A 13611-nucleotide genomic window follows, 5' to 3' on the forward strand; every position below is an offset into this window, starting at 1 on the left:
TCTCTTTATCTGAGGCCTGGGGCAGAAGACTTACTCAGGTACTTCTGCTTAGTCTTCCTTTTGAGGGGAAGAGGGGGAAACCTTGAAAACACTTTGTTCCACTTTCACTTTTCCCTATACTTTTCCACTCCTAACCCACCTCTTTCACCTTCCTCTCAACCGTAGAGTCCATAAAATTGCTGGAGCCTTTAGTTCCAGGCTCCTGCGATAGTGAGACAAATCTGACATCTGTGCTGATGTGCCTCACCCTGGGTTAGTGTACCTTTCCATGAGGGAAATGTAATGGGGTGAAGAGAGTGCCCTCTGCAGTTTTAGACTCTCACATGTACCATCCCAGTCGGCGATCAAAGGCTTACCTCTTTCATTTTGGGTTTCTTAAGTTAGCCACTCTAACATCTGAAGCTCAGCTCGCTCTCACAGCTGAGCTGAGCTTCTAACTGCTAACAGTAGGAAAGCTGGAAATCAGATCCAAGCAGTTCAGTCCAACCTGTATTCCTAACTATAATGCACTACTGCCTCTTCTTGTGTTTGACCACTCTAGTCCAAGGAACTGATTGGAGCGACTTGCATAGGGCAATAGAAGTTGACCAAGGTGTACTAAACAGGTAGACTCAACACGAGTTGATAATGGGTTGGATGTAGAATATAAGAAAAAGGAAGTATTGGATGACTTTTCAGCCTTCAGCTTAGAGCAATGAGGTAGATGGTGGTGCCCATTTGCTGAGAAAGGAAAGATTGGGATGGGGTGACAGGCGGCAGAGGGACAATGGAGAAACAAGAGATCATCTCTGGATATACTTAAGGTTTGAGATTTTTAATAAACACCCAAATGAAGGTATGAGGTAGGCCACTGGATCTGGAATTTTGAAATTTGAATGAGAGTATCAGTTTTACTCCCTCTCCCTTCTATTCATGGATATTAGGAAAAGAGAATTACTGTATAAGAGAATTACTGTATAAGAGAATTACTGTATAAGAGAATACCAATTTAGCCCACCCCCCCATTTGTACAGTAAGGTTTCAGAAAGAATCAGAGAAAAGTATAGAGCCATCTTCAAATATGGTTGGTATATGGACATAACAGTCTCCAAATTATGAAAACTACCAGATCAGAATTCTCAAAGAATGACTAGAATCTAGAATTGAGCAAACTAATAATTCACTAATTAAAAATCTGAGAACCCAGTGACTGCCGTACACTAGCCTTAATTATTGTCAGTTTTATCTTTTTTAACCTGATGTTCAGTTATCTGTTCAATCAACACAGTGATCAATTTGTTTGTCTCCAAAACTAGGGAGCAACTTAATAATTCAGTTAGGCCAAATATTTGAAGCTACCTTGGATACTCAGTTTATGTTAAACCCCTCTTCCCCGACACAAATACATTTCTGTAGCTGGTTTTTATAATCATCTGCTACACTGATCAATTTTAAAATCTGTTTCAAATATGCCTTCCATCTGGCCAACCTAATTCTATTTCCTTTGAGGGTAGGGACTGTGACCCCGTCCCTAAACCAATGTTGAATACATTTAAGGGAAATTTGTTGAATTGATTTGGAAAGTTGTCTCCACGAACTGCATATCCAGCACTCACCTAGGATGACTTGCTCTCCATTTCAACTAGACTCAATTCCCTCACACAAGTATACAGTAACAGTCGTCATATTCTCGGTTTATGGTTTCAATGGTATTGCAACATTAGATTCAAAACATATTTCCAAGCACCAAGTATGCTTGAAATTGAACATTTTTATAAAGATAATAAAACTTAATGACTACACATGATCTATGATCTGACAATACATCTGTTCTTTTTCATCTTGAGATGGTAAAATATCCACCCTAGCTTATTGTGACACAGTGGGAGAGAAGAAATATAGTCCTATTAATCACTCTTTAACTATCAGCTTATTAAGTTATAGTTTCCCAACAGGCTTGTCTTACATGATTGTTAATAGGCTGCAGGTGTTTTTCTAAGAGTCATTTTATAATACAGTTATGTCATAAAAGAGACAGCAAGGAATAAACGAAAAACTGGTGGACTAAGAATCAGAAACTCTAGGTCTTAAATTCTAGTAGTAAAGTAGCCCCGAGACATTAAGCAAGTCACCACCTCTCTGATCTCCAGTTTTCTCATCTGCAAAATGAGAGGACTTCTTATAAATTTTAAAAATGTATTTGTGGCATTTATAACAAGTAATCATAGCCCAGGACCCAAGAATTTTTTTTCACAAAGGACATTCTAAAGGAAATCTCTCCACATTATAGCTTAGGCTCAAGTGTAAAATTGGGATTTGTTACTATTGTTAACTTTAAAAGTATATTTTGTTACCTATCAACTGTGGATGTGCACAAGAAGAGAGGAACATATTTCATATGGAAAAAAGTGACTATTGACACGTTAATATGCCTAAATTGTCCTGAAAACCACCAAAGTTTTATTATTGGTTAGAAACTCACTCATAGAGACAGCTGTTAATAGATATATTTTGCAATTGATGAAAGGGTTGCATTCCAAAAGCTTTTAAGTCCCTTTTTGGAAAACAGTGTAAATGGAAGCTAGGTTTCTGGTTTAACCCATAAGAGCATAATTGTTGATATAGCTGAACTATATAACATAATATTAAATGCTCAAGTTAAAGCCTCAGAAAGGGGCTTGTGTCATATTGATGAGTCTCCTCCCCTGTTCTTGAAAAGAAGACTGGAAGTAAACAATGATTAAAATTGATGTACCTTTGTCACACCCTTCTACCTCTCTAACTTTTTACACTCTGGTAGGGCACGTGGCCCTCATCGTGCTGCTGGAACAATCCTCTCCAGTCTGACCTACCATAAGTTTCAATAGCACTTCCTTGAACCTTCACATGGTAATTCCACAACTGTGGAGCAATTGATGGATATTTCAACAAATAACCCAGAAAATGTTACCACTCCTAAAGTATAACTAGTGTTGAAAGAGACCATCTGTTACTTATACAAGCAAAAATATTAGAAACCTATGTTAAAAATTTTAGAGAGACGATCAAATAAATTATGGGACATTGATACAATAGAATATTATGCCAACATTTAAAAAAATGTTTCCAAATATGTTGTAATGACATGGGAATTATATAAAATAAAATGCTAAATAAATAAAAATGATAAATGCTATGTTTTTTATGAACCCAATTATGGAAAAAATGCATTAAGTCTAGAAGCTAATAAAATGGTTGAGTAGTAGACCTATAATTTACAGCTTTTTCCAAGTTAGCACCTGAATCCATGCTTTCCAGATTTTCCCATACCAGTAAGTGCTATTTTAAAAAAAGGGGGGTAAAAGAATAAATTCAAATAAATCTTTAATTCATAGAATTTTAGAGAGCTATAACCAGTGCTAATTATGAGGCAATGTAGAAATAGAGCTTTGTGGGCAAAAGAGCATTCCTTTCTTTGTTTGCAAAGGAGTTTAACTAGGAGACTTATTTGTGTGTGTGTGTGTGTGTGTGTGTGTGGGTATGTGTTAACTGAAGGTCCTTTACCGGTCCTGCTCCCATGAGTGGCTGCCACCGAAGGAAAAGGGGAGGAGAACCAGGTGGAACAAGGAGGGGTCATCTCAACATTCCATTTACACAGAACTGAACAGACAAGCACAGAATCACGACTGAGGTTAGAAACTGGCAGCACGGGAAAAGGGAAGAACAGACAGGGAATCAGGAGTACCATTAAAAAATTACAGGCCCCTCCCAAACTGGGGTGCCTGGGGGAACTTGGTCTGCTTAAATCCAAGGGGAATCAGAAGATCAGAGTTGGTTTGGGAAGACGAAAACTGTCAGGGATGGAGGGAGGAAGAGGGCTGTTTGGCAACTGGGTGGAAGAGGCTGCCATCCCCCTTCTGGGATCTCCCAGGCCCTCAGGTCTGGCACGATGGGGGCATGTGTGGGGCTGCCAGATGCTCCAGGCAGGGGGCTGAAGGGGGCTTTGAAGGCTCGCCTTCCAGGAAGATATCGGCACTCCCTCCCCAGCTTCTCTGCCAGGGGACAGTGGTCCTTGACCACCTCATAGCAGTTGCTTCTAATTCATGCTTGATTTCCACCAGCTTCTTCCTGACGGTGTGCTTAGAGCTGACACAGATCATTTTGCTTGTAAGGGATGCACACACAGATGTCTACAGATATACACCAAGCCTTCCTTCTTGCTCTCCTTGGTCTCAAAGGTTGCATCATCGAGGGCATAGCGGCTGTCCTAGTCTGGGAGCATCTTGACAAAGGCGGCATCGGGGTCTACAGTCTGGCCCACAGCATCTACCAGAACCTCCTGGCCCTCCTCCAGGAGGATGTTCTTCTTGTCCTCGCAGGCAGGGCAGTACTACCCTCTTGCCCTTCCTCACCTCCTCTGGTCCTGAGGGCTTATGCACCTACCTTCGCATCACTGAACACTCTGATGATGCCATCAGAGACCACCACAGTGGAGGCCATGTTTCTGGAAGTGAAAGGGAAATAGCAAGGAGAGTCACAAGAGAGGAGAGCCACTGCTGCCACTGCCAGTATCTAACTGAAGGAGACTTATTCTAAATTAACATTATAAAATGATAAATCCTGTGGTTACTAAAATACTCCTTGTCACTATTGCTGTGGTGTTTTATAGATCCAATAAAACCTATTACTGATACTTGCTTCCCTTGATTAAAGATACTAGACATTTCTTGTTACATATACCACATAGAAAATAACACAGGCATGTGATTTAGACAAACAGGAAAAAAAGGTTATATACTGAAAAAGTCTTTATCCCATCTTATAATGCTTTTCCACCTACAGCAATAATCCATGGCCCAGAAATTGTTCCTCTGTAAAACTACCCCATGAAAGTGGTATGTATACACTAATCACTCTTCTATACATCTTTCTTCACTTAACATACCTTAAAACATTTACATATCAGTATTATACATGTAAAAATCCATTTTATTCTTAGTAAATACGATTTAATATTCTCCTGGATGGCAGTAATTTACTAGTAACCCTTTACTGATAGACATTTAAATTATTTCCAGTTTATCTTTATAAGAAGGCTTCAGGGAACATTCTTGTATAAATATCTTTATGTACATGAACAAGATTACCCATCAGATAAATTCCTAGAATTGTTGAGTCAAATAGTATATGTACACTTAAGAAATCTGATTAAGTGTACATTGCCACATTACCTTCCAAAGAATTTGTACCAATCTACACTTCAGGGGAACATTTCCAATTAGGACAGATTCTTTATAGAAAACTCCAATGTCATCAATGGCCAAGAATGGAACATGAATTAGGGAGGTGCCGGGCTGGAGTAAGACAATAGCCAACTGAAGAGTATATTCAGTCAATGAAAGCAGTAGCTGCAAGCCTACTCTACCTTCTAGGACTCTATGCCCAATATTGTTATTCCCTTCTGCATGAAATCCCCAGATTTTTAAAACGTTGACAACTCATTAAAATTTTGCAATTGGCAAGACAAACGAAACTCTGAGTGGAAATCACATGCTGGGGCTCCAAACTGTAGCCTATGCTTTAAAGCTTTCATTTCCTCCTCCACATCCAACAAAACATGGCTTTCCTCGGAGTGTAGTGTACTGTTTTAAAGCTGGGATTTCCTGAGATTCCATTTTGTTTTTAGATGAACAAGATGTTATTAAGTATGTGCTCACTATTTCCTCTATTACTATTTGAACAATGTAATCTACTCTTGTCCAGATGTTTTTATTAATCAGTTTCCTACATTAGGGTCCTTTGCCCTATGTGTTTTTTCCCTTAGAGAGCTGTGTTCCTCTGTTTTCTTTGTTATATGGAACTACAACATGTCTTAGAGGTTGACTCATTTTCCTATTAATCTTTTACCCAGAGGGGTTGAAAATCTCTAGTAATTTTTCTAAACTATTTTGCATTCAACATATCCATCTACTTACAGAAGAAATTATGGGAATACAGTGTATTAAAAAGACCTGCTGCCTCTTGCTTAATTTCAATCCATATAAAATACTTTATATAATAACTACATTTTTATAGTTAAAAATACAGTATAAAAAATAAACCCTGAAATAGCTAAACCTGTATCAAAAATATTCAAATTCAAGGATAAAATATCATGAGATTTTTTAATATTTTATTATCTCTACTACATAAATACTGGCAAAAGAACCAATCTGACAAAGCCATGATCATTAATAGAAATGTGTTTGTAAAAATTACAATTATAAGCAATGTAATTTTAAAGAGGTCAGTTATCTATTTGAAAACTCAGAAGGCAATGACCTCTTATACAAATGAATTTTGAAAAATCAAAATTTTTTAAATTATTAATTTCATTTATTGTAAATAAGCATCTTAGTCTTAATTTTAAAACTATAATTTTTCAAGAATTCCTACATTTAAAATTAATCTGAGAGATGCTTTATCTATATGTGTATATACATACATACATATATATATTCATATATATATAAACCAGCAGTAACAAAAGAAAGCCAAAAGAAATATATTAAAGAAGCTTTATAATATAGCAAAGCTTTCAATATATACTGAAAAGATGACCAGAGCTGCTCATATGAGAAGATCTGCATGCGTCATTTTACCAACATTGATGCCACTAGGTAGTACACTTTAGCTTCCAAAGGCAAAGTCCTAAACATTACAGATTCCTCAGTTAGCGCTTCTAAATATATGAGTGTTCTATGCTGTAACTACTCATGTGTATCTTTTCAAAAGAAAACTGATAAGATCACCTTTAAAAACCAAAAGCTCTGTATTAGGCATATGTCACTTGAACTCAACATTTCAATCATGAAAAACAAACAAGAAATTAAAAATTACAAATTTAAATTGTAATCTTCACATTGGATTACTTCTTCAAATGTGTGATCAGAACTCACATATAAAACAAAAGTAATGATGTGGTAAAATATTATATTTAATTTTGCCTAAAATATAAATTACAATAGGGCTTGAGACCACTATACATATATGGAAAACTGACCATTGAAAGATGCAAATAATTCAAACAATATAGGCTTTAATATATAAATTAAATGTCATTTCATCAGCTGTTAGTCACATCAGTCTAAATTTTATATATTAAAATATCAAAAAGCTAAAAAACATCATTGCCATATAGATTCAATATGGGAAAATACACATTTGTGGCTTTATACACAATCTAAATTAATCCATTCTATACAATAGTTTTCCAAAATATAAACAGCACTTTACATGCAATAGAACATACCAGTCTGGATGTCCTAATATAATTTAATACATAGGAAAATAAAGAGAAAACACCCTTTTAACATGACAGTTACATACTGTAGGTGGAATGTAGAATAAGGTTTTGCCTTGACACAGTCTTGGATATGAGTAAAGAAATATGAAAAAGGACAGTTTCTACTACTTTCAATTAGCATTTTTTAAACTGAAGACTACTGTGATTTTATATTTTCTAATTGTATCACAAAGAAAAAACAAAAAAGGAAAGCAGGGAGGGGAGGGTAGAAAGTGAGATCGTTTATGAATTTTAAACATCACCCCTGCCTGTGGGCTGCATTTAGGCTCCTTTTCTGTTGACAGTTTCCTAAATTATTTCTGCCACTCTGACTTTCACATCGGTAATCAGATGAATCTTCCAGACTTAAGCCATTGTGTAACCATAGCTGCCACAGTGTAGTGCCACAAGAAGTCTGTCCTTGAGTATTTCTTTACTTGGGTATTCAGGTAACTTGAGCATGTTGATGCTTTAAAAGAAAAATATACCACCATTAAATAGGAAATCTATGAAATTTCTGATTGTTTTTGTCTAGCAGTGAAAACACTACTCAAAATTAACATAAAACCACCCTCTCAAATTTGCATTCAAATTGGAAAACCCTGAAGTAGTATTTAAAAAGAAAAAAAAACTGCTGCATTGCAGTTTCCTTTAGCATGCAAATGTAGTGAAAGAAAATAAGTTCCTTTCAGCCTAAAATAAATAAGCAAATAAGGGAATTTAGTTTGAAGTGATGGTGTAACTCAGTGATATTTCTGACAGTATAACTTCAGTGATACTTGAACTACATTCAATTAAATTATAGGTAGTTTCCCCAAGTATCTTCCCTACCAAAAAAAGGAATTATGTTGGGATTAATTTATCAGTGACTCCAAAATGCTGAAGAGAGACTACTGTTGAGGTTTTCCTCTCTATGCAGCAGTATGATAGTCAGACTTTTAACTATTCAAAATTAAGCAAAACAATTCACAATGCTTTTAAATAAACCAATTTAACATACCATGTGCTTGAAGTTGGTAGGAGATTTGGAGTATACGGCACAGCAGCAATTGTGAAGTTTTGTAATCCACTTCCACCCATGATATTAGCAAATCCACCATGTGGGACCCTGGAACTAAGAGTTCATGTCTTAATAAATTGTAATCATGAAAGGAAAATCTCTGTGATACATATATTCCAAATTATAAGTTAGGGTAAGAATATATTCATTTCTAGGACACTGACAAGGTAAGATTTCTGGTTCTGCAAAATTCCAACTCATTATTAAAAGATGCTTTGTGGCCAGTTAGCAAGCTTCCAAGGAGCCACTCCCCCACATTTCTTTCTATAAGCCATTCTGTGCTTTCAATCGGCCACAGCACATACCTCTATTATTGTACAAAGTGTCTCCCTACTAAATGGTGACTAATCTGAGGACCCAAATGCGTCATATTTATATGACCCCCTGGGGTTAGCAAAATGACTGGCATCTAACAGACACTTATTAGATACTTGCTGAATACATTAATGTTTGCTTGATTAATTCAAGCAATAGAGAGGCTCCTACAAATAATCCAAATGATTTCCCTATTTGTGAAGCATATCTAGGGTCTGATGGGATTCAGGACAGGCCACCCCAAAATATTCCACTTTGGCATACTGATTATCTGAATTAAAGTTACTTAAAAACAACCAGTGCAAAAAGGACACTCTAACCTTCCCCTGTCTCCCTGAAAGCAGGGAATAATTCTCACACCTAAGAGGTGCTCTCCCTGTACCAGGAGATAAAGAAACATCCTATGACCAGAGATAGGGAATTCAGGACTGAGAAGGCTATAAAAATAAACCTCATTCCTTCCTCATCAATTTACTACCCCAAGCACAAACTTGTCTTTTTGTTTTTTAATAATTTATTGTCAAGTTAGCTAACATACAGTGTATATACAGTGTGCTCTTGGGTTGGGGGTTAGAGTCCCGTGATTTCATCACTTACATACAACACACACTGCTCTTCCCAACAAGTGCCCTCCTCAATGCCCTTCACCCATCAGCCCACCCCCCTGCCCCCCATCAACCGTTAGTTTGTTCTCTGTATTTAAGAGTCTCTTTGTCTCTTCAATTCCTCAAACATTTACTGTCTCTTTGGTCTAGAAGGTGTAAAACTTGCCTACTTTGGTCACTTCTCTGAGACTCATATTTCTATGAGCTCCAAAACATATGAATTAACTTTTGATGGGTTTTTCCCCCTATTAATCTGGGTATATCAATTTAATTCTTAGACCAAGAAAAATAACTCTGAGTGGAAAGGTAAATTTTTCCTCTCCAACGAGTCAAAGGAAGCATGAGGCAAGCTGAGGGTAAAGTACAGCTGGAACACCCCCCAACCAGGTGGAACATGTGTGATATTCCTCTGACACTCCTGGCTACCCAAGAACAAAGGAAGGGGGTTTAAGTGTTTGCCATGGTAATATGGGAAACTAAGGTGAATGAGAAATTAAATTCCCTTACTGCCTACATTGTCAAGTCCTTAAAACCGGCAGGGTGACCTTCCTCTAGGAGGATGAGACTTTGCTAGGGGCAAAAGAGAATCTTCGCATAAACATTATCCCAACCTCAAGGATCCTGTAAGTCTGCTTCCTTTATCTTTATTGCCCCAAGATACATGCTGGCAATCATACTCAAACTTACGTGCCCCAGATATACATCTGGAGGGTCTCATGACTGAGTTTTTATTAAATGGCAATAAATGGTATTTCCCTAGCAACAGCTAGTCCCTTGAGGTCCTAGAAACCTTGCTTCCAAAATACCTTAGAGGCTCAGTCTATCCCTGACCCCTCCCAACCTGAGGATATATACTGAGTTACCATCAGGACTCCAGGACAGCTCTTCCTGCCCTTGCGTCCTGTCCCTGTGCTTTAATAAAATCACCTTTTTATACCAAAGACATCTTCAAGAATTCTTTCTTGGCCATTGGCTCTGGACCACCCCACTATCACCCCAAAGTTTCATCAAAAGGGTTTTTGTTTTGTTTTTCACAGTAGGAAAACGAGAATATTCTTTATATTTCTGTTCCAAAGATTCAGAATATCAGATATATTTCTTTTTTAATGTCATCTAACGTAACAAGACCAGATTGAAATTGAAAAACCCTAATAAAATGCATAAACTGTATTTGAAAATTTAATCTTGAGTACATGGCTATAGAGAATGTTAGTACAACTTTCTAAATTCTACTGTTTACATTTGAAAGACAATTAGTATTTCAAACTAGCCTTTGATGTATCATGATTAGACAAACTAATCCTGTGAAGCACTTTGTTTTTTGTTTAAAAAAATGTTTTAATGTTTATTTATTTTTGAGCCAGCAAGAGAGAGAGAGAGAGAGAGAGAGAGATAGGCGGAGAGGGGCAGAGAGAGAAGGAGACACAAGATCTTTAGCAGGACCCAGGCTGCTGTCTGTGCTGCCAGCACAGAGCCCGACACAGGGCTCAAATCAACAAACTGTGAGATCAAGACCTGAGCCAAGGTTGGACACTTAATCTCCTGAGCCACCGAGGCACCCCAATACTTTGTTTTTAAAATGTGATGCTGCAGTGCTTTATAGATAAATAAGAATGATGACAAAGAAATATTAAATGCATACTAAAAGGCAGAAGTCTAACTAGTATTAAAAATGTTTTCCAGGGGTGCCTTGGCGGCCCAGTCAGTTAAGCATCCAACCTTGGCTTGGGTCATGATCTCACAGTTCATGAATTCAAGCCCCACATAAGGTTCTCTGCTGTCAGCACAGAGCCAACTTCGGATCCTCTGTCCCTCTCTCTATGCCTCACCCCCACTTGCGTTCTCTGTAGGTCTCCCTCAAAATGAATAAACTTAAAAAATTGTTTACAAAATATTTTCTAACATTGGATTATTAGTACAAAGCATAATTTGGTTCATTAAAAACAAACAAAAAGCCAAAATAACTTATTGAGTATTAAATTGCCAAAATAATCTTTAAAAAGAAGAACAAAGTCAGAGGTTTCACAGTTCCTGATTTCAAAACTTAAACTAAAAAGCTATGCTTATCAGAACAACATGGTACTTGCATAAAGACAGACATATAGAAATAGAATAGTGAACCCCAAAATAAACCCTTGCAACTCTTCAACTAACGTCAATGGGGAAAGGACAGTGTTTTCAACAAATTGTGTTGGGAAAACTGGATATCCACTACCAAAGAATGAAGTTGAAGTCTCACCTAATGCCATGCACAAAGATAAATCCAAAATGAATGAAAGATGAAAATATGAATTAAAACTATAAATTTTTAGGAGAAAATATAGGGGAAGAGCTTCATGACACTGGATCTGGCAATGATTTCTTGGATATGACATCAAAAGCACAAGCAAGAAAAGAAAAATGGGTAAGTTGGGCTTCATCAACATTAAAAACTTCTCCACCAAAGGACACCGTCAACACAGTGACAAGGTACACAGAGAGTGGGAGAATATATTTTCAAATCATAAAACTGGTAAGGAATTTATATCCAGAAAAATAAAAGAACTTCTATACAACTCAATGAAAATGACAAAAACCCAATTTAAAAATAGGAAAAGGTTGGGATGGGGAAGGGGGGAAAAAGAGTTAGGGAGAGGGAGGGAGGCAAATCATGAGAGACCCTTCAATACTGAAAACAAACTGAGGGCTAAATGGAAAGGAGGAAAGCGAAAGGGGGGGTGATGGACATGGAGGAGGGCACTTGTGGGGAAGAGCACTGGGTGTTATATGGAAACCAACTTGACAATAAACTATTTAAAAAGAAAAGGGAAAGGACTTGAATAGATATTTCTCCAAAAAAAGATACACAGTGGCTTATAAACTCAATCAATATTACTAGCATTAGGGAAACTCAAACTAAAACCATAATCAGATATCATTTCACACACATAGGATGACCATTTTATAGAAAAAAACAAAAATTTTAAAAAACCACAAAAAAGAACAAGCTTTGGAAAGAGTATGCATAAATGGAACCCTTAGGCACTGCTGGTGGGAATGTAAAATTTGCATCAGCTGTGGAAAACAGTATGGCTGTTTCTCAAAAAATAAAGATAGAATTACAATATACAGTCCAAAGCATTGAAAACAGAGACTAAAAAAGATTATTTGCGGCATCCATATTGACAGCAGCATTATTCACAAAAGTCAAAAGGTGGAAACAGCTCAAATGATCATCCTGTGATGAAGGGGTAAGCAAAATGTGGTATGCACATACACTGCAATATTATTCGGCCCTAAAAAGGACGGAAATTCTGAGATATGCTCCAATGTTGATGAGCCTTGAGGACACGATGCTGAGTGAAATAAGCCAGTGACAAAAAGACAAATGATGTATAGTTCCATTTATAGGAAGTACCTACAGTAATCAAATTCATAGAGACAGAAAATAGAATGGTGGTTGCGTAGCATGGCAGGGAAGGAGTATGAAGAATTAGTGTGTAACTGGTACAGTTTCAGCTGAAGAGGATAAAGTTTGGGAGTTGGATGGTGGTGATAGTTGCACAACAACGTGAATCTACTTAGTGTCACAGAACTGTATACTTAAAAATGGTTACAATGTTAAAAGTTATATTATGTATTTTCTGCCATATACACTATAAAAAACTACAGAATTTGCACCAGGATTTTTTTTGAAATTATAATGATATATATACATTGACAAATGAAAAATAACAATCCAATATAAATAAATATCTAAAAACAGTTTTCTTTTATACCTGGGAAGTCATTTGGTTGCTATTAAATGCTTTGCTGATGAAATGCCTCAGCTTACCTTAGAAATCCAAGTGAATACTAAAACATTCCTGAGTATTTTATATTCCTGGCTTGTATCTTATTAACAAACACTAATGCATGAGCAATTTCCACTTAGGGCAAAAGAATAGCTAAAGAAGACTTGGACGTGTCTGTAAACTGAAATAAAATTCAACACTAATGTATGCATATTAACCGTTGCCTAAAAATTAACAAATGCAACCAAAAATGAAAAGGGATAAAAAGCCAAGCTGTTCTCAATTTCCTGTAGAGGTAGAATTTATGAAAGTAAGTTCCAAATCGGCAAGGAAGAAGTCAAACTTTAACTATTCACAGACAACACGATGCTCTATGTAGAAAACCCAAAAGATTCCACCAAAAAATTGCTGGAACTGACATACAAGTTCAGAAAATTTGCAAGATACAAAATCAACATAGAGGTATCTGCTGCATTTCTAAAAACCAAGAATGAAGAAGCAAAAAGAGAAATCAAGCAATCAATCCCATTTACAATTGCACCAAAAACCTAAGATACCTAGGAATAAATCTAACCA

At 36.7% G+C, this 13611-nt stretch overlaps 1 protein-coding gene and 1 pseudogene across 2 annotated transcripts in view; both read right to left on the reverse strand.

The window, feature by feature from the left end:
* Positions 1 to 3893: 3893 nt before the first annotated feature.
* On the reverse strand, positions 3894 to 4458 carry LOC115295297 (annotated as a pseudogene).
* A 2043-nt stretch (positions 4459 to 6501) lies between these two features.
* Positions 6502 to 13611, reverse strand: part of HACE1 (HECT domain and ankyrin repeat containing E3 ubiquitin protein ligase 1) — a 103942-nt gene continuing 96832 nt past the window's right edge. For both annotated transcript variants that reach the window (XM_029944102.1, XM_029944103.1), the window contains 2 exons: positions 8283 to 8396; positions 6502 to 7751 (listed from right to left, as the gene is read on the reverse strand). In XM_029944102.1, the coding sequence (XP_029799962.1) occupies positions 7649 to 7751; positions 8283 to 8396 (217 nt within the window). In that variant the 3' untranslated portion in view covers positions 6502 to 7648. The remainder of the gene's footprint in view (positions 7752 to 8282; positions 8397 to 13611) is intronic.

The sequence above is a fragment of the Suricata suricatta genome, chromosome 7 (genome assembly GCF_006229205.1).
Source record: "Suricata suricatta isolate VVHF042 chromosome 7, meerkat_22Aug2017_6uvM2_HiC, whole genome shotgun sequence".
Taxonomy (NCBI): domain Eukaryota; kingdom Metazoa; phylum Chordata; class Mammalia; order Carnivora; family Herpestidae; genus Suricata; species Suricata suricatta.